Raw genomic sequence first — 20,335 nt, 5'->3', positions numbered from 1 at the left:
CACATAACGCCTACAAGTTATGCAACCAAGCGAACTGTGTCGCATCACCTTCAGAGTTTGTGACGACTGGCATCCGCGCTCCAACGTGCTTCCACTGCCACACAACCATTTCCCAAAAACACTGACATCTGCATGAATTTGTGCAGACGCAGAGGTATTTTCGGGCTGATGTGGATACAAATGATTGCAATCATCACTTCCCTCCCCTTCCCCACATTGACCTGCAACCTGACGTGGCAGACGCCATTGTCGCCTAAAAATAGAAGATCACCAACGCTCACACACTGAAGACGTCTGCTGGACCCCAACAGATATTCTCAATTTAGTTGAAAGTCGGAGTTTTCGACTAGCGAAGTTAGATTTTTCTCCAAATCCATGCATCGGACATAACTTCGGAAGTGGTGCGCTATATAGTAAACCTGGTCCGCTATACAACGCACCACTTTCGAAGTTAAATCCAACTTCGCTAGTCGAAAACTTCGGGTTTCAACTGCACGGAGAATATCTCATTGGTCCCTTGTGTGAGTGTAGCTGGTCTGGCGATACTGGAGTAGCATCCACGGACGGCCAATCAAGCTCACTACATCTCATTTGAATTTTTGAGGTTTTGGTTCAATAACCATCTGGTATATTCTGGTCAAAATATTTTTTCTAAAAGTTCATACACCCCAATTTACAGCAACGTGTGCAACTCGAAACCACAGTGCCTGGAGCTGAGTCAGCTGATAAAAGACCGCATCCCGGATGCCCAGGTTGCGTGCAAAATAGGCCGACGAGGTTCGTTCGAAGTGGAAATCAACGACACCCTAGTGCACTCGAAAATCGCCTCCCTAGCTTTTCCGGACTACGAAGCCGTTGTGAGCAATGTGATAGCCGCCCGAGATGGTCGCCCCGTAACCAAAGTCAAGGAACAACCCATTACTGACTGTATGGTGCAATAGGGCTTATCGGATCAAGTTAATAAGGTAGGAAGGGTCAAATCCCGAAATAAAACGTGTGTTATTCGACTAGTCCTTCGACCACACTGTTACAGTACAGCCATTGTTCATCCGAACCATCCCTGAGTGCGTTCACGTGTGACAGGTAGATCCCGAATCGCATCTTTCCCTTGAACTCTCGCCCGATCGTCCTCAACGGCTCGGTAGTCTTCAGCCCACTAGATTGATCGATACAAATCATTTGACATCGAGAGCATGGTCCATCGACCGCAAACTCATGGTAGCCCACGGTCACCCGCTTCCAATCGCACTCCTCCATGGACTTCGGCGTTTCGACGATCAAGTTCCCTCGGAAACGATCGACCAGCGATTCTAGAGTTGGCTCCTCCTGCAGCTCATCCCAATCCGGTACCTTGTCGGCCAACCAGCGCACCGAGGTCTGATTAATGAGCAAGAACTGGGCCTGGTTGGCGAGAGCTATTTCCTGTTGAGATTGTTGAAACGTTCGAACTTCTTCGTCCGACTGCTTCAGCAGTCGTAGACCCGAAGTTTGCAGCGCTACGCTGATCCATTCGGCGACTTGATCGCCGCAATCGATCGCCTGGATGTTGTCCTGGCAGACTTTGGTTTGACAGAGCTTGATCCGTTGGGCGTCGCCTATCAGATCCAAGTCTAGAACGAAATCGTCCATGTTGGGATGACTTAGCGTCATTTCGTTGGTTTTGAGGTTGATTTGGGGTCGAATAAGGCACATCTCCGTGAGCTTCTTCTGCGTTAAGGCAACTCCGTTATCATCTACGATGACGAATTCTCGGTCGTGTTTGAGTCCTCGGCGGCAGAGTGGCCACCGTGTGATTACTTTGAAAGCTCCACAGGACTTGATCGGGAACAGGCAGATCATTTTGAGGCGAGGTTGATCGTGGGTTTTGTACTTGGAAACGATCTGCGATCGTGTGAGGCCGTTTGCCAGCGACTTCCTGATGTAGCACTTTTCGATCATTTCAACTAGGCGATCGATGTCCTCCTTGCGAGTCATGTACCCGAATGAGACTCGGACGGATCCGGTGGGCTGACCGTCGATTAGATCGTTTGCATCACCGCAGACATGTCCGGCGTCGAACTGCTTCAGGACGTCCTCGTCCGATAGTTGAAGGTTTCTTTGACAAGCGCCCGGATTGCAGAAACAGCCGGTCCGCAGCACTATGTTATGAAGACTCGCCATGTAGGAAACCTCGGCGAATCCTACGTAGGTTCCATCTTCGTGCAGGACGTTGAAGTTCACGATCCCACCTTGAAGTCGGCAGTCATTGAAGTCTGTGTCGTGGTAAAGCTTAACGACTATGTTGCCATTGGAATGCCGAAGAGTCTGCAATCGCTGGTAGCAGTATCTTCCGAAGTAGAATGCTTGGCTGGATATACGCTCAATCGATCGAAGCCCCGCATTGGGGGGAACCAAACGCTCAAGTGTGTCAAATCCCTGCAATAGGGCAATAATTGATGTAAAAGCGAGTGTTCCATCTTCAAACCGTTCGACGAGTGGATCACGTTTAACGTGGAAGTTTCTGCTAGCCATGGCGATCTTCACTGTACCACCACCGTAGTAGTTTTTACGCAGTTGATCCACAGCTGTTCGGTGTACTAGCAAAGCTCCAAGTCCCGTGGGATATCTGAAATACAGTTGTTCAGTTGACCGAGTCCTTAAAACTTCGCCTTGAGGACTTACCCGAACATCTTGTAGAACGAAAGGCATACGAAATCAGGCTGATGTTTGGACAGATCTAGAAAGCTAGTCGACACGAAACTAGCGGCATCTAGGCATACTCGGAAGCGTTCCTTGTCATATCCAGATATTCCGTTCCGTTGAATCTTCTCTACCAGCTCTAACGGATACTTCACGCCATTGAAGTTACATTGCGCCGGAAAGACTAAGAGTGAAGAGTGCTGCTCTTTCTCCAGCCGTTCATTTGAATCCAACTGTTCCAGCAGTTGTTCCCTATCGATTGAGAAGATGCTCTCTGTTCCGACAATCTCTCGCATCCCCAGTACCGAGGTGTGACTGTCCTTCAGATAGACAAACGCTCCCTCAGCTCCGAAAACGAAGCTCTCAGCCACCAGTTTCAAACTAGCGGTGGTTCCTGAGGTGAACACCAAACTGTACTCCGACGATCGGGTGTTGAAATGACGCAACACCCGATAGCGAACCTGATCCAGCAGGTCTTCCGTCGTTCGGCTTGTGTGCGGGTTGCAGTACAGATTCTGGGTCAGATTTTCGCAAACCGATCGGATTTGCGAGTCCGCATACAGAGTCGTTCCAGCGTGGTCCAGGTAGCATTTTTCTATATGTGAGTATCATCATTCTTTGTATTAATTCTGAGTTTAATTTAGAAATCTTTCTCAAAAAGGCACAAAACCCCTTCATGTTTCAAGCATTGTTGCTGCAAAGTATCACTTCAACAGGTAATATTTTCATGAACTTTATTGAATAATTACTTACCTTTCAATCGCCCGAACTCCTTTTCAATGTTAGCAGTCTCCTCAACAGTGTACTGGCTAGTGAATTCCAACATAGTTTCTGTTTGTTTCATAGACCTTGAAGGGACAATCGTAAAGTTAGAAACTTGGCTGTTTTGCAAACCTACCAACGATAGACTTCAAGCTGTGTCTCGTCTCCATCAACTACTACTGCTAGCTACTGCTGATAAGATAATTCCGAACCGAGCGAAAAAGTAATGACAAACAATTTGTATACACGCGTCATCGTCGTCAAAAAATGAAAACTCATCATAAAATTAGCTGGAAGTTCGACCGCGAAGGCACTTGTTTACTTCAGGTGATGGCCAACCCCGCTTTGATAAAATAACTCGTTCGCTGTACGTACCTATCTTCTTCGAGAGATGATGGAGAAGAACTGACTAATGATTGGTGCGGTCGATTGAGCACATGTTTGCGTGAGCCGGCAGAAAATGAACAGTCTGATGCAGTCGCAGTAACACACATGGCAACAAGGAGAGAGAATCAAAGAGAAATTGAGAGACGACCTTGGTGGAAGTTGAAACCTATGCGAAAAAAACAACAACATCAAAACAATACTTAGTTCACTGATAATCGGACTTCATGTGACCATCATTTATTTAGCAATTTGAAAATAAACAACGAAATACATCTCATTGGTGAGCTTGTTTTCTTCTGTTATATATATATTACTTTAAATGAATTTGAATACTAAAACATCTTTCCATACTAGTAACATTTCCTTCCTGTCTCCGGAATCCTCTACTACGTAATAACCTTATATTTTCTTTAAAACTTGAACACAAAGGTGTGGCTGAAGTTGTTATAGAACTGTTTTCGGGTGGCTTTTCAGTCTTGCAATCTCGCTTGCAATCAATCAAAGCAAATACTACTTGTTTGAATCTGACAATTTGGCCATTAGACTCGTCCATTTTTGTGTTGAAGTTACTGGTCAGGTTTTAGTTTTCGTATGTTTCGAACGACTATTCACCAACGCAACCACGAAACCGAATGCGGTGACCAGGAAAATAACTTTAAAAAGCATAGGACAATTCAGCGCAAAGCTTCTTGCAGCATACGAGGGACGTTGCAAGTTTATATCACCTGAAGAATGCCGAATACAATGGCCGAAACGTCGGAATGTAACAAGCAGTACATGTCTTGATGAATTGCTAGACTGAAAAGCCACCCATGGAGCTCACCCTCGTCCTACAACAAAGTGGTCGTTATGGCAAAGATGAATACTGAATATGAATCGTTGGTTATAGTACCTAACATTTTTGATAACGGAGATTTTTGGACACAGTTTGACCATCACCAAGTCCGAGCCGATGTGAGCGTTACGAAAGGTCTTGACGTCGACAAAGTCGGATTGTCCGACAATGTCGTGTCGTGGTTCAATTGGGATTCCGTCTACTCCAGGTATATCGATCAAGGAGACTGTGTTGGATGAAGGTGCTATGGTCATGTTCCATACTTAGTGTCTTGAATTGGTTGTAATCCAGGGCCTTTGTAAAGATGTCTGCTGGTTGATCCTGGTGTTTCAATAGGTTCAATCTTAAAAGTCCCGGAAGCTACGTTATCACACACAAAATTCTGCTTAAGGTCATTACAAAGATTTCAACAATCGACAAACTTGACGCCATCCGAAACCTCCATGTAGATCCTTTAAATGGCCGTGTGGAAATGCTGTGCAGAGATTCATCTGATCGAAATAGTATCGTCGATGTACATACACCAACTGCCAAAACGGCCCTGATAGTAGCCAGCCGAGTCAGCGGTGCGTAGGTCTCTTCATAGTCCTGTCCTTGCTTTTGGAGGTATCTTTGTGTCACAAGCCGAGCTTTGTAGTGAACCGGTTTGCCGTTTCCATCTTCCTTCAGCCGAAACACACACTTGGATTTGCGTGGTTTCACCTCTCTAGGGCAGATCGTCAGCTGCCAGACGTCGTTCTTGCTACCGTCTCGTCATCGTCAGTATCGTTGGACTGTTCCGGTTGGGCATCTTCCTTCATCATCTCAGGCTCTTGATGTTCTTGCGGAACGAGTTCTTGATCCCCTTCTTTTTTCGTAGGAATATCGGACTATCAAGGGCGTCTGCTCTGCTGGTTTAGCCTCCACTTCATACGCAAAACGAGTTTTATTAAACTTCACGTCGCGAGCCACGATAATCTTATGCCGTCTTCAATACCACAGGCAATAGCCTTTCGGCGAGTAGCCTACCTTTTAACATCCAACTTCTTCCGTAACTGATCTGCTATCCACGCGAAAGCTCTGCATCCGAAGATCCGTAATTTCTCCAGGTTGGGCTCCACTGCTAGTCACAGCTCCGCTGGTGTTGCATTGACCGAAAGAGCTGCCGTCGGACTCCGGTGTAGCAGGTACATGCCATTCAACGCAGCTTCACTCCACATCCTTTTCGGTGGCCGAGAATTAACCGACTGTGTCACGGGTCGTTTACCTCCGCTTTACATGGTTTTGCAAATGGCTTGTTCAATTTGACTTCCAGCTCATACAGACTTCCCTTTAAGGACGCTGTAGCGATGACCGTGTTCTCCTTCCGCAGCTTAGCTTCATTACCGCAAAACAACACCGAAATTCCAGCTATGGCCAGTTTCTTGACCGACATTAAGTTATATCTCAAGTCCGGTATGTACGTCAGGGTAGCGTCCATGGTCGACCTCCCTTTCCGGAGGCCGAACTGGTTACGCGAGCGACCTATTACACACTCGGTGTGATTCAACAGTCTGTTGAGGATAATCTTCTCGAGCACCATCCTCGCCGTTGTGATCGCCGACAGGTCACCTGGTGGTTTCCCCGCCTTTGGCAATAGTACCAGGTGTTTCCGCTTCCTAAACCTCTGTCTGGGAAGACTCCCGTCCATAGGCATTTTTGCATAGCAGATGTGAACATTCCGGGAGCCCCTGCAATAGCTACTTTTAAGGCCAGGTTTGGAATTCCGTTCGGGCCTGGGGTCTTACCTACGCTAAGGCAGTTTGCTATCCCGCATGTTCCACATCGGTGACCCTCTCCTCATCGCCAACCCCAGTTCCGGCTGCCCTTCGCCCTGTCAGCACGGTCGTCATTTAGTCCAACATCTGCGTGAACAGCTCGAACGGCCACCACGGAGGCGCATAACAGCTACAAAAGAACATCCCGTTTATTTTGGTTACCACGACGCCCTTATTGTCGTGTATGTGGGAGTTTCCCGGGAGGAATAATACGACGCGATTTACTTTAACCGATATTACATTTATTATATCCGCGATTTTTCTAACGAAAGATAAATTCTCTGCTGAAGGCGTTTACCCAGCATGGCGAACTGACTGTTCTATTTTCTCAAGACTTAAAAATACACTGTTACAAAAGAACTGGTATAAATGGAATGATCTCATACACAACATTTCTTCCCCTCTATGGAGAAAACTTCAAAGGCGGACGACGTTGTCTTTCCGAACGTCGCAGTGCTGGCTGGTCCAAGGGGTTGGCCATTCAGCACACTTCGTTTGTGCCATTATTTTTGAGTGTGTGCCAATGTGTGCCAAAACTGTGCCGGATAATTTTCAGTGTGTGCCCAAGTGTGCCGGACGTGCCGAAAGTGTGCCGCACGTGCCCAGTGGGTTTTTTCTTTGAATGTTTTGGCGCTAATGAAGAACCCTGCCAATTTTTGGCGAATGTTGTTGATCTGATTGGTGTTTACAAACAAAATCTGACCCAGCATACTTGATAAAAATGTAAATAAACGGATTTTTTCAATCGTGAGTATCTTGACAGTTTGATTCTATAGAGCAACGTTGGATTTTATTGTTGTGCCCATGTGTGCCAAATTGTGCCGGCATGTGTGCCGAGATGTGCCGGCATGTGTGCCGGGCACAATGTGCCGAGTGACCAACCCCTTGGGCTGGTCTCTTTGTTGGTTGGGCTTCTCCCGTGGATGTTCCGGAGTGCCACACGGTGTTGAAAAGTGTGCCTCCGGCGATCCTGACGCAACTGAAAATTCATTTCGGTCAGCAGCGTCTGGCGGTTGATTTTGTGACGTCATCGCATCCTCATAGTAACGCACCCGTCGACTCAGCATACCTTTTTGTTCATCTGACGTTGATCCATTTTGAGAAACGAGCGGTGCCGACGCCGACGCCGACCGTACCGACGGTGTGGGTGGTTTGTTGTTTTGGTCGTCGCCGAGGAAACGTTGAATTTGGTCTACGTGACGTTTTACGAGTTTTCCGTTGTAATCGATTCTGTAGTGCAAATCTCCCAGCTGTTCGGTAACCGTACCGGGAATCCACTTGTCCATGCGTCCATTTCCTGAAAGAAAGTATACATTCTGTCCTGGATTGAAGCACCGGAACGTCGAGTCGAAATTTGATTTTTGCTTCTCCGTGATTCTCTTGCTTGCGTCCAATGGTCTCACCAAGTCCAGCCGCGTCCGGATGTTGGTACTGGCGAAGAAACTTGTTGATATCGGCTTTCAGCGTACTTTTCGTGGTGCCCATGGATTTGAGAGCTTGTTTCACCGTTCGGACGTACCCAGGCCCCTGGCACCAATGAAATTTATCGTAGCCAACATCTAACTGCCTTATACTCATGTTCGTGCAAATTGAAACGAGCGTGTAATCAACAAACGCTGCTTTTGTTTGATGTTTTGAGCCACACACGAAATCACATTCACAATGCATGTTTGTTGGGTTGCTGTATTCAACTAATCGTATGCTCATCTTACCGTACATTAATATTAAAGCGAGTTTGAAGTGTTTTGTGATCATAAGCGGTGGAAAAAATGATTCCAAAAACTGATCAACAAACCAAAATAAACGTTAAACAAAAAATTGTTGATGTTTTCGCATTTGACAGTGGGCGCTATTTATTAGCGCCCAGGACATCCTGTCTACCATGATTCCAATGCATTGATATAGGCCGTGTCAGGGGCCGGACGTACCGCTCAGCCTGGCCGTTGGTGGCCGGATGGTAGGGAGCAGAAAGCTTGTGGAATTTAACGCCGCTCATCTGAAGGAACTGCTTGAACTCGGAAGCGGTAAACTGTGGACCGTGGTCCGATACCAGCGTCGTAGGTGCACCGTAAGCAGCGAAAAGTTCATCGAGGATAGTGATCGTAGCGGCTGTCGTTGTTGACGAAGTGACCTTGACTTCTACCCACTTGCTGTAAGCATCGACGATTATCAGCAGCATCGTGTCCGCCACTGGGCCCGCGTAATCAATATGAATACGCTCCCACGGTCCTTTTGGGTACTCCCAATGGTGTCTGCTGAACGTTGGCGGCGCGGGTGCATGTCGTGCGCACTCGCTACACTGAAATAAATTTTAGAGTAAAATGAACTATTCAGCCATGTTTAATATTACCATGCCCGAATATAGTAATGATGACTATTTTTTCAATACTGACAACTATGTTTTCCTAAAAATTACCATAATTTGACAACCGGACGTATAGTGATCAGAACTATGCAACATAGTTAAATGGACTGCGCTTTTCTTGTTTTTCAGAGCTGTATTTATGATTGTCTTTACTATTTTGCATAGTCAAAACAAACCCTATAGCCATAACAGACTTTGGCAATAATTGCATCGATTCCTTTTGTTTGTAAAATGTGTCCACGGTGAGTGATATAATCTTAAATTTCAATTCTATTTAATAATCAATAACATCTAAATCGATACTCCTTTCGCAGAACATCGGGGGAAACCTACTTGACCGAAAAAATAATACCGTTTGTGAATCGAATCGCATCACCTATGTATGCCCTGGGAGAACCTACATCCAAACAAGCAAATGAATCTCGGAGTAGATGCAGCCACCAAAATGACGGCAACAACCTCGGATCTGGCAAATTAGAACACTACGGAGGAAAGGGCGGAAGGAAGTCGAAGCCACACCGGAACCATTCTGGATCCGGTGAATCCAGAAACCTTCCAGCAGAGGCTTTGCATCAACGTTCTGGAACAGATTCATGACGTTAAGAAGTATTACGACAGTCACTTTCATGTCTTGACGACAACCGCGGAAGCTACTGTCACTGTAAATGGTTCTCCTGATAAAGGTGAAATAAGTAATTTATGGAGATTTTCAGTTGTGTTAATTTTTCTGGTAGGGACCGGAAAACAAACTATGTAAAGTGTAGAATAGATTTGAATTTGCAACTAAACCGCTGCTGATTTACGGGGCGATACGTAATACTGCGGTAGTCAGACACTGATTAGTAGAACTGTTCCCTAACGTTTGGGTCAATAACAGAGCTAAAAGGCATCGCATCAGTGCCGGATATCGGAATCTACATGCTGGTGGAACTGATGCAGTGCTATACGGTCGAGATCTAATCATCCAAATTCGGCTATTACTTGGATGCCGGGTTCTCCCATAGTTTCGGCAACGCATGCCACACGAAGTGCCTCATCTGAGAAAAAAACTGTAATTATTGTAATTACTTGATAAAAAAGAAATAAAACATATTATAAAACTAATAAAATGTGTTTATATACAATGTTTTGAAACGTAAACATAAGAGGTGGTACTGCCCGTTGAACCACGCGCATGGTAATCTGAACCAAATAACGATGGTTAAACGTACTATGCTGTTTGTCTTGCGCATGGTAAAATGGACTAAAAATATTACTTAAAAATACCATAAAATGTAAACATAGAAAACCATGGTAAATTAAACCCCGCACATAGTAGTTTCAAGAATAAGGTATGGTCTACCAAAATCAAGTGGTAAAAGTTTTTAATTTCACCCTCGATACAGTCAAAATTACCATGTCCCTTTTTTCAGTGTACATGATCTCACTGCCCGTTCGATGTCGGAATCGATGCCTGGCCAATATACGAAGGATCGAGCCAGACTCTTCATTTTTACCACTCCCAGATGTGCAACATGCAGGTCGTTCAATATCGGCTGCCTAAGCGAAAGCGGAATTACTACTCTGTGCTCGAAGTGAAGACAATTTGCTGCTAGGGTGTATTTGTCTTCCGGGGATTTATAGCCGCATTGGGAGAGATCGCGACCTGTTTCTAGAAGTTGAACGAGTTTTCCAAGGTGACCATCTTTGCGCGTTTCTCGGGCAATGTGTTCTGCTCGTACAGGAAGCTGCTGAATTTGATGTAGAGCAAAACCTTCGAAATCATCCACATTTCCTCCTTCCTGCGCTTTCAGGGAGTTGATTCCGAATGTCTCTCTGGTCGGTATACGGGAACAATAATCGGCATTCGTATGTTGCTTTGTCGGCTTGTACACTATATCGAAGTCAAAATGCGCCAGGTAATCCGCATAATTTGCCATCCGACTAATACACAATGCCGGAAGTGACTTCTCTGGGTGCAGGATCTGTGACAGCGGCTTGTGATCTGTGATCAGCGTAAACTTCCTGGCATACAAGTAGTGGAAGAATTTCTTTACCGCCCACACTATCGCGAGTGCTTCCTTGTCTATTTGGGGGTAACGTTGTTCCGTACTTGACATGGTTGTGCTGGCATATGCAATTGGTCGCTCCAACCCGTTACTCAACCGGTGTGATAATACGGCACCTAGACCCGTTTTGCTCGCATCCGTTGCTAGGACCAGCGGTAGAGACGGATCATATTGCATCAGTACCTGGGGTGACGTCAATACTTCCTTCAAGTCCAGGTAGGCCTTGGAGGCCTGGGGTGTCCATTCGAATGCGTCAGCAAGAAGCATGTCGCGTAGGCTTCTTGCCCTTTCAGAGAGGTTCGGAATGAAAGCATTGTAATAAGTTGCCTTACCTAAGAAAAGTTGCAGTTCCTCCGGTGTCGTTGGTCGAGGTGCATCTCGGATGGCTTCTACGTGCTTATCTGATTTGTGCAATCCGTGGCGATCTATCTTGTGACCCAAGCAATCCAGGGATGACGCGGCGAACACGCATTTCGATCGGTTTAGTCGCAGTCCGTGAAGTCTCAGCCTGTCCAGTATGACCGTTAGCGCTTGGAGAAGGCTTTCGAAATCTTTTGCGAACACGATGATATCGTCGTAGAAGCTGACGACAACGTTGTCCAACCCCTGGAAAATCGACTCCATACGCCGCTGCCAGATTGCTGGAATGTTTGCCGCTCCATATACTGCACGAGTTGGACGAATTAGTCCGTGCGTCGCTGTGTTCAGCGTCAGTATGTGGCTGAACTCCTCATCGATTGGCAGATGGGTATAGGCATCGGTTACGTCGAGATGGCAGAAAACTGTAGCTCCGTTCATCTTGTTGAAAATCGTTTCGATTTTTGGTATGGGATGCTCGTCCACTATCATTCTCGGGTTGACAGTGGGTTTGTAGTTTCCGGTGATTCGCAAGTCTCCATTTTTCTTCACTACGATGTGAGTCTGGGATGACCACTCGGAGCAATCCACCTTCTCGAAGAATCCAGATGCCAGTTTCTTGTCTATCTCAGCTGCATATCGCTCACGCAGAGCGTGTGGCACATCCCGGGCTTTGACGAACACAGGAGATACGTCGGATTTCAGATGGACCTTGGCAGGAGGTCCCACTAACTTACCTGGAACATCGCTGAACACATCTGCAAAGCCGTCTAACAGGCTCGAAAGGCGGGTAGTTTGGTCCGCTGTCAGTTCCGAGCTGTTAATTGAATTGATCGGTTCGGAAAACAGCCGATTCAGGTTGATTTGCTCCACGAATTGGGAAATCCACTCACGACCAAAGAGTGAATCTGACTCTCCGGCTACCACGTATAGATTCAACCGGCGGTTTGTCGTTCCGACGGTTACGTTCACAGGAAGGCGTCCTAGGCAATTGATAGGGTGTCCGGTGTAGCTTGAAAATTTCCTGTCCGTTCTTAGCAGCGAGTACTTTGGTTTGATGCCTCTCAGTTTGGATTCAGCGATAATACCGCAGGGTGCTCCGGTATCCAGCTCCATGCGTAGGCCATGACCGTCAATTTCGACATCAATCATTTTTTTTACCGGTGGACGCTATATCGTGAACTTGGCTCAGCGACTGTACGACGTCGATTTCCGATGGCGGCAACTCCTGTGATTCCACCTGGTCTGCCGATGTGTCTTGACCAGATGCTCTCCTCGATCGGCATACTTTCGCAATGTGGCCCTTGAGGTTGCAGTTGTGGCATCTCACATCACGAAAACGGCACTGGCTTCGTAGATGTTGGCCTCCGCATCCTTTGAGGCCCCGGTTTCTTGGTTGTTGCTTCGTTGATTGAAGATTGACTTCTTCCGTGTCTTCGTGCTTTCATACCCCAGCTTGTTGGTCTCCTCGGCTATTAGGGACGGCGCACCTGTATTAACCTCCCGCGCCGTGTTGCGGGTCGCTTCGAGAGTGTAGGCGATCTCGTACGCTTCCTGGAAAGTTGCTGGCTTCTTTGCTATGATCTCATCGCACATATCACGAGCTTCCAGGCCATGCAGGAGTTGTTCGGTCAACATTCGGTCGAGGAAGTCTTCATATTCACAACCTGCAGAACCCTGTCTCAAACGAAGAACAAATTGAGCGACCGATTCACCTTTCTGTTGAACGATCTGTCTGAATTTGATGCTCTCAACGTATTTGTTTTTCTTCCGGTCGAAGTGATCGATCAGGGTAGTTTGCAGGTCATCGAAATCTATCGTTGCCGGATCTTGAGGGCTCACCAAAAACTTCAGAGCGTTGTTCAGCTCCGCACCCATGTGAACTCTGGCGTAGTTTCCGTACTGAGCCTGGGGTATCTGGCTCAGTTCCAAGCAGTGCTGGGAATGGTAACAGTAGTTTGCTTGAATTTGATGACTGGAGCGATGTATTTTCATATACGGGAGCAATTTGTTTGGATCAATATAGTAGGCGTTCTAATAAATCGCTAAAGTAGCAGCTACAGCGCGGGAGCTCCAAATGAGTTTCATTGAAATTCGTTTGTCGTACAAAACAGATTCACTCGTTTCGCAAGTTGGGTTAGGTGATCCAATTAACTTTGACGTCTAACTGCTGTCACATCGATGACCCTAATCCTATGTAAGGCAGGTTTCAGTAATTATGAGTGTGTTTCGTGAGTTATTTCTGGTTATTTTCATGTGTCAAGGGCATTTGGATGAGTTGCAAGTAGTCCCAATAAATGAATATGCCAGCCAAAAAGCGAATACGATTCGTCAATCGGAGCGCAGTTGTGATCTTACCAGCGAATCCCCTCAGTACTGGAGTGCTTTTTTATGACCATCGTATTCGAAGCCCCGTACTCCACAAGGATCCGTTTCCCATAGTACGTCTCATTAGGATTAGACCACGCCATTTCGTTTCTACCGTTTTTTAAGCGGGCAGGTCTCCGATTTCTCGTTCGATTCTGTCAACCAATACCCTCCCGTCACTCTATCAAAACATTGCTCATTCAGTTGTCTTGTTCCCAGTAACCTCGACGGCTTCCTTCAGCGAAGACCATTACAAACCGTCACCAGAGCACCATTTGTACCGAAGCCTTGTCCCCGAATACCTCGATATGCACAAACTCCCGTTTGAACAGCAGTAGGGACCTACAGGAGCAAGCTACAGTAGCAACATACGGTTGCTAATGAATTTCATGAAACTAGGCTACCGTAGCGAATGGTTTTGCAGTTGCAACCATGGGTAGCTGTGATTTGCGTAGTTTGGACTCCGCAGAATGATCTTCGCGAATTTTTCCAGCACTGGTTCCAAGGCCCATTTGAACCGATTGAAATAATCGGCAACGGAGGTTCCTTCAGTTAGGCGGTACTCGGACATCGAGAAAACGGGAATTTTCGGTGCGGCGGTAACAGCTCCACCGGCTGCATTTTGGGAGGTTTGCACTTGCTGGATGGCACTTCCAATGGACGTCCTGAGTGCCTCCGCAATCATTGCTGAGAGCTGTCCCAGCAGTTCACTATTTTCGTGCGCCATTTTGAAATTCGGGAAGACGAACGCGATTTCGACGGACGCGAAACTTCGATTTCCGTCCGCGGCGAGAATCCGACGATCCCACTTCTGACACCAAATTTGTCGTGTATGTGGGAGTTTCCCGGGAGGAATAATATGACGCGATTTACTTTAACCGATATTACATTTATTATATCCGCGATTTTTCTAACGAAAGATAAATTCTCTGCTGAAGGCGTTTACCCAGCATGGCGAACTGACTGTTCTATTTTCTCAAGACTTAAAAATACACTGTTACAAAAGAACTGGTATAAATGGAATGATCTCATACACAACACTTATAGGTAGTAGAGACCAACTCCTGTGCGGAGTATTTACACGTCGTCCATATCGCCGCCATTTTTCCGGTCCCATCCGCGACCCTATTGCCGTTGCCAGCGGGTACTCGGTATAGGTCCGCTATGATGATGATATCCGTCCTCACGGTCCCCACTCAGAGACTGTCTGACAAAGCAGTTGTTGAGCTGCATTGCAATGCATTGTAACAATGCATAGTTTCAGTTTAGCTGCGTTACCTGCACTGTGATTTGTTCGCTAGGCGATCTATTGGCATCATGACCAGCCCCCCTTTCGCTTCCCTACTCTAACGGATTTTTTTGCGTCCGCCACAGGTAGCTGTACCAAGGCCTGCTGTACTGTGTCCCTGCCGGGCCCTTCCATAGCCGATGCTAGTGCTGTGATGAGCTCTTCCGCGTCAATGACCTGATCTAGGTTCTTGACCTTCAGAGTCGCCGAGCGTGGCGTCGCTTCTCTTCGCCGTCAATACGTCTGAGTACTTAGAGTGTTCGGTCTTGATGATGAGCGCGTCTGCCTTCTCGCGCTTGGCACCTGCCCTCATACGCCTCCTAGGTCTGGTGTCTCTACGCTCCCGCACATCTATAGGTTTCTTTTCTTTCTCTTCCGCTCAACTGTGGTGCAAGGGGGTCGCGCCTCTGATCCGCTCTACTTTGTGGTTGCTGAGGGCCTAACAATGGTCGCAACTGTTCCCTTCCATGCGGGACGGGCCAGTCTTTTCAGGCATAACCTTCCGTGCATTCCGGGACGCCGAGCTGAGGTCCGACTTACCGGAATTACTGCCAGCCTCCGGGGTTAATAACCCCCTAGGCTTGCGGGCATCGCCTGGCAGCTTCTTGCCCGATGGTTGCCTCACCCGCTTCTGCGAGTGCTTGTCAAAAGCAGTCGCATCTGCCGCACCCTTTGGGCTACTTGCGAGCGAAAGCGAAGGCTTCCGTCTGGGTAGACCTCGTAACCTTTGCTCTCGCCGGTTCTGCAACTGTTGAAGTTCCCACAAGTCGATCTTCTAAGTCGCAACAGGGCCATTTTAAGGACAAACTTCTTAACATCCCGCTTTAACAGTGCATCAAAACTTCAAACGCACAAATCTCAAGCAGCAAGCTTCACACAACAAAGTATTCTATTATTCTGTTCTTGCTCACTTGTAATAAGTCTAAAATAAGAAGATCAGGTGCGCTGGTTTTGTTTACGAAGAGATTTGTGCCCTCGAAATCGTGAGTAGGTGCCAAAGTCGGCCATTGTGGCGGCCATGTTGGGATTTTTTTTTTTTTTTTTTTTTTTTTTTTTTTTTTTTTTATCTGTATTAACGAGATTTTTAGCCCTGGGCTAGTTCATCTCGGGACCCACGCTTTACTTCCCTTCCGAAGGAAGAACTCACATTTTTTTTGTGTGAGTTTGTCGGGAGTGGGATTCGATCCCAGGTCCTCGGCGTGATAGTCAAGTGTTCTAACCATCCAACCAGATCCGCTCCCTACAATGTTGGGATTCTAACAAGTCTGTCCTTAAGGCCGTTGCTTATGTTGGACTTCGAGGACGCAAAGTCGATGATTTTACCAAGCTGCTGCACAACCACCTCCAATGCAGACCAGGCTAAGAACTCCGTCCGGATACTTTCAATAAGCACAGATAAACAGACGTCTAACACTTCTCACTTCCCTTCATTTACCTTTTCAACGATTATTTCAAATAACACTAGTCTACAAAATAAAACGAAAGTCGTGAACTTCTGTCAACGGCCAACATTTTTGAAGCATAATTTAGCGCTGATTTCGGAACCGTGCTTCAAAAAAATTAAAGTAGAGCAGTTTTTGAGTTTAAGCTCAATATCGAGTTTTACAACTTTTTAAACTATGGAATTTAATAATATTCAAATATCTTCCGTTTTATTCAACCAATTTTAAATCTTTTTCCATAAATTTAAAGCTGAATATAGTACATTTCGATCATCCGAATGCAGGTTTTGCATCAGATTGATGAAATTCAAGATATTGATGAGTTTTGGGGACGATCTCCTTAAATTTTAGCAATATTTCCAAAAATATATGAACAAATGTATTTTTTTCAATAAGAAAAAAACAATTTAAAAATTATTTCTCAACGTTTATTTTACACATCATATGTAAGCCAATTGCAGTAAAAAATTCAGCTAAATCGGAGCATTGATTACGGAGAATGAGATGTGTGAAGTGAGCGACATTGCTTGAAAATAGAACAAAAATCGATTTCAAATCATCAACCTTGTATGGAAAGTCGAAAAAAATTCCGCTCTACTGTAATTTTTTTCCTTCGCGTTTTCGAACTCAGGGCAGGATTCTACACCAAAAACGATCATCAGCTTACCGAGTTCAAAAATGCTGTAAACTAGTGTAATCTGTAGCTCGTAAGTCGTTCGCTCGCATTGTTTTTGCTCCTGTTTGACATTTACTCATGAGCGCTTGCACGCTGACGTCATCACTGTCTCCTTCTCTTTCTTTCCTTCGGCGTCGGTCCATAAAGCCGTCCTTGCCCTCAAAAAAAAATTTGAGGGCAATGTTTACAAATCGTATGAGAAATCGATGAGGTTATGTTTTTGATGCAAGCCTCTATTACCGCCACTAGTGGGTTGTGAAGCGTGGCGTGATTAGCATTGGGCGATTATGTTTTTCTGATGACGATTTAACGGACTATTAAAATATTCAGTAGTTCGCAGATCTTTCGCTCATGGCGCTCGCATAGTTTTTGTTCCTGTTTGACGTTTGCTCTCTACCGCCATCTACTCAATGAATTTGCAAAACACAGCGTAAATAGCATTGGGCGATTATACTTTTGCGACAATGATTTTAATCGCACTTTGTTTCAAGTGAAACGTCTGTTTGTCTGTTCTACAAGGAGATTTCTTTCGACAATGAAAGTTAATAGTTATACAAACCGGATTAAATGTTTATTCCTCCGCCTTCAGCTTGGAAAGTCGTTGCAGCGACTTGACCGCGGCTTGATGAATCTTCGTATCCAGATTGTCTGAAAACCAGAAAAAATCTTTTAGAAGCTCTCGACATAGCCATAGCAAATATCTTACAAATCTTGTGCTGTCCCTTGACGGGGAACCGGATGGGCAACTCCTGTGGATCCGTGCAAACGAATACAAACGGGCTCTCGGACTCTCCGTTCGGGAACTGCTTTCGATACTCCTCCTGCGGTAGAACATCCTGAACAGACACACATCCCAGCAAGCATCCGGACGGATACTGCGAGGGAAACTCAATGCCATCGTCGTTGTACAACACCCGATAGAAGTTCTCCATCTGTTTGACCAGCTCCATGTCCACCGGTTTGGCCGTGGCCGTAATCCACAGTCGGCCCCGATGCGACGAGTACCAGGTGCGGCCTTCGTGCCTCTTGATGCCGGCCACCAGAAGCGATGCCCATGGTTGATGCATGGAGAGACAGTGCCGGAGGTCGGACATTTCCAGGAATTCCTTGTCCTGCACTTTGCTGTAGATTCCATCGAATTGGGGACCGTTTAGTGGGCCTCTGTTGGATGACAGAGCAGTTCCCGGATCGATGAACTGCAATTTTGAAAAGGAAGAAACAAAAATTAATGAAATGTAGGTGGGTCTCAAATTTAATATACTCACAATCGGCGCCTCTCCGACGATTCCCGGATGAATGTCATCAGCCCGATCCGCATCGGCAACCTTCTTCCGATCCCAGCTACTTTTGGGACCGATGTTCTCCTTTTCCGGTGCCACTGACTCCGCGATCTGCTTCAATATATCATCCTCCAGTTCAATCGCCAGCTGTGGTTCTTCCACCACCTGCCGTCCAGCAAAGTCGATCGTTACCTTCCGGCTCAACCGGCTGGCGTGTTTTTTCTCCCTCAGCTCAGCCTCCAACTTCTCCATCTTCTTCCGTTCGGCATCCGACAACCACACCGAATTGGCCCGGAAATAATCCGACTCGTCATCAATCACGGTCGTTCGCTTCTCGCTGTTCCGGTCGTACTCCAGCAGTCGGTTCCGAGTGGCCACCGCTTCCTCCCATCCTTTCGGTCGGTTCTGATCCATCAGGGTGCGCTTCAGATTGTCGCCCTTCTTGGATGAGCTGTCGATCATCTTCTGCTCCTCGTCGGTGCACACCAAACTGCCGCAGAACAGGCACGGACCGCTGCCTTCCTGTTCGCAAACAATCCGCCCACAGTGCAGGCAGTTGTTGACCAGTTTATGCTTGGACGCTTGGCAGTCGCACAGGTGCCGTCCCTTCAGAAGGACCACATTGGCCCGTCCCTCCTGGTCGTACAGACTCACGTACTTGGTTTTCTTCTTGATTGCGCCTTGATTCTGTGCGGGAGCTGCGACCGTTGGAGCTTCCTGCTTCGGAACCGGTTCCGGAGGTTTTGATCCGCGGGATTGCTGTGACGACTGTTGCGGCTGCTTGTTCTGCTGCTGTTTGCCGGACTTCTGCTGATTCTTCTTGTCACGTCCCTCGGAAGGACTTTTTCCTGCGAAAATGTAAACGATAGCTCATTCTAAATTTAATGTTGGTATGTGAACTTACGCCATCGTTGTTTGAACTCGTTCAAAAACGAGACATGCTCCGGATTTCCGGAATCCAACAAACTTCTAAAGTATTCGTCCTGCTCCTGATTGTTCCGGATGGTGAGGATGTATCTGCATAAGAAAATTGCACAATCTCATGTAAATATTAATAAGGAGCGCCGCCGGTTCCCGGCGATTTTTACCACTTTACCCGATCATTTCGTCCGGAACTTCGAAGCACAGACACTTGGAGAGACGATCCTTTAGCCAGGCTTCCATTTTTTGAGGATCGTTGGAATGCTTATTTTTCGGACAAAAGTAGCCTATCCCTAATACTTATGACACACATGTGATATTACCCGTTGCAAGAAAATAGAGAGCGAAAAAGGTGCAAAATCGCTAATAGACCTCCGCTGGTATGTTTAATCGTTATGGTGTCTTCTACAATAAGTGCGCGAATTGGCCAAGGAATACTGCGCCGAAAACACCGAAATGATTTTTCTTACAGGCGGAGATGTATGGGCGCTTGCGCGTACAAATTTTCGCGCAACGCATAATACAAGAATCACTGTACAATTGCGCTTGAAATGAGTGCCATACAGAAAATTCTCTCAATACAAGTCAGTCTTGTTAGAATTTTCTTGACACTGCGTACCGTTGTACAGGAATCACACTCGTATCACATGTCTGTCCGGGGTATAAGTCTAAATTATTTCAGCTTATTGCACAAATCGGTTCGGTTTGTGATTTGCTGACGCTGACTCTTTGCACGTCCCCTCGACACTGGCAGAAGCTCCTAGCCGAGCAGCTGATTTTGACGTTTTGTGACAATGTGAGCGGTGCTGAATGTTTACGTTTTCAATATCAGTGAACGTGTTCCATACTTCTATTCGTGCGCATTGCATCACAATCGGATACACTGAACGAAATTATCCTCCTTAGAACGAATGATTATCCATCATTACCAATTATCCGAAATAACGCTCTTTTCCAAATGAAGCTATTATCGAGGGGAATGGCAGATCCGGATTTTTTGTGAATTTCGCTTCTTTTCCTCCAAACCCCCAAATGATAGCTTCTAGGAAATATTTTTTTTCATATCCCTCTTATACCCCCATCTATTCGTCGCTATCCGTTTCTAACCGTGTCCAAACCTCCAACGATTTGA

General features: G+C 46.4%; 4 protein-coding genes across 6 annotated transcripts in view; 1 reads left to right on the top strand and 3 right to left on the bottom strand.

The window, feature by feature from the left end:
- LOC109428359 (migration and invasion enhancer 1) overlaps positions 1-1,010 on the top strand; it is a 2,103-nt gene extending 1,093 nt beyond the window's left edge. Inside the window, exon 2 of the mRNA XM_062852130.1 lies at positions 555-1,010. Coding sequence (XP_062708114.1) covers positions 555-941 — 387 coding nt within the window. The 3' untranslated portion in view covers positions 942-1,010. The remainder of the gene's footprint in view (positions 1-554) is intronic.
- LOC109415232 (molybdenum cofactor sulfurase 3) lies at positions 981-4,068 on the bottom strand. Its single transcript, XM_019689118.3, has 4 exons — positions 3,817-4,068; positions 3,433-3,527; positions 2,662-3,274; positions 981-2,605 (listed from the first exon to the last, which is right to left on the bottom strand). Exons 1-4 carry the CDS (start codon positions 3,933-3,935, stop codon positions 1,000-1,002), a joined length of 2,433 nt encoding a protein of 810 aa, XP_019544663.2. The 5' UTR covers positions 3,936-4,068; the 3' UTR covers positions 981-999.
- Positions 4,069-6,534: 2,466 nt separating this feature from the next.
- LOC134288173 (uncharacterized protein K02A2.6-like) lies at positions 6,535-12,381 on the bottom strand. Its single transcript, XM_062852124.1, has 4 exons — positions 10,252-12,381; positions 8,388-8,758; positions 7,342-7,890; positions 6,535-6,589 (listed from the first exon to the last, which is right to left on the bottom strand). Exons 1-4 carry the CDS (start codon positions 12,379-12,381, stop codon positions 6,535-6,537), a joined length of 3,105 nt encoding a protein of 1,034 aa, XP_062708108.1.
- A 5,170-nt stretch (positions 12,382-17,551) lies between these two features.
- LOC109415234 (activating signal cointegrator 1) lies at positions 17,552-19,955 on the bottom strand. 3 transcript variants are annotated; one of them, XM_062859384.1, is made up of 6 exons: positions 19,823-19,955; positions 19,379-19,502; positions 19,187-19,299; positions 18,268-19,130; positions 17,709-18,198; positions 17,552-17,650 (listed from the first exon to the last, which is right to left on the bottom strand). In XM_062859384.1, the coding sequence occupies exons 2-6, from the start codon at positions 19,444-19,446 to the stop codon at positions 17,574-17,576; spliced, it is 1,611 nt and encodes a 536-aa protein (XP_062715368.1). In that variant the 5' UTR covers positions 19,447-19,502; positions 19,823-19,955; the 3' UTR covers positions 17,552-17,573. The 3 variants fall into 3 exon arrangements, with proteins under 3 accessions (XP_062715368.1, XP_062715394.1, XP_019544666.3); XM_062859410.1 differs by having other exon boundaries at positions 19,379-19,496; positions 19,823-19,841; XM_019689121.3 differs by having other exon boundaries at positions 19,379-19,938.
- Positions 19,956-20,335: the final 380 nt, after the last annotated feature.

The sequence above is a fragment of the Aedes albopictus genome, chromosome 1 (assembly GCF_035046485.1).
Source record: "Aedes albopictus strain Foshan chromosome 1, AalbF5, whole genome shotgun sequence".
In the NCBI taxonomy this organism is placed as follows: Eukaryota; Metazoa; Arthropoda; class Insecta; order Diptera; family Culicidae; genus Aedes; species Aedes albopictus.
The sequence above is the reverse complement of the archived record's forward strand: the minus strand, read 5'-3'. Positions and strand labels throughout refer to the sequence as shown.

Bases quoted from the DNA above. Each gene is read 5' to 3' on its own strand.
- LOC109415232 (XM_019689118.3), bottom strand. From the start codon at position 3,935: ATGTGTGTTACTGCGACTGCATCAGACTGTTCATTTTCTGCCGGCTCA. The intron at 3,528-3,816 runs GTACGTACAGCG...TGTCCCTTCAAG, and splicing joins TCATCTCTCGAAGAAGATAG to GTCTATGAAACAAACAGAAA. The intron at 3,275-3,432 runs GTAAGTAATTAT...ACTCACATATAG, and splicing joins GGAGTTCGGGCGATTGAAAG to AAAAATGCTACCTGGACCAC.
- LOC134288173 (XM_062852124.1), bottom strand. From the start codon at position 12,381: ATGATTGATGTCGAAATTGACGGTCATGGCCTACGCATGGAGCTGGAT. The intron at 7,891-8,387 runs GTACGTCCGGCC...TTTCTTCGCCAG, and splicing joins ACCAACGGCCAGGCTGAGCG to TACCAACATCCGGACGCGGC. The intron at 6,590-7,341 runs GTTGGTCACTCG...GTTCTTTTGTAG, and splicing joins CAAAGAGACCAGCCCAAGGG to CTGTTATGCGCCTCCGTGGT.
- LOC109415234 (XM_062859384.1), bottom strand. From the start codon at position 19,446: ATGGAAGCCTGGCTAAAGGATCGTCTCTCCAAGTGTCTGTGCTTCGAA. The intron at 19,300-19,378 runs GTAAAGTGGTAA...TTTCTTATGCAG, and splicing joins GTTCCGGACGAAATGATCGG to ATACATCCTCACCATCCGGA. The intron at 19,131-19,186 runs GTAAGTTCACAT...ACATTTTCGCAG, and splicing joins CGAGTTCAAACAACGATGGC to GAAAAAGTCCTTCCGAGGGA.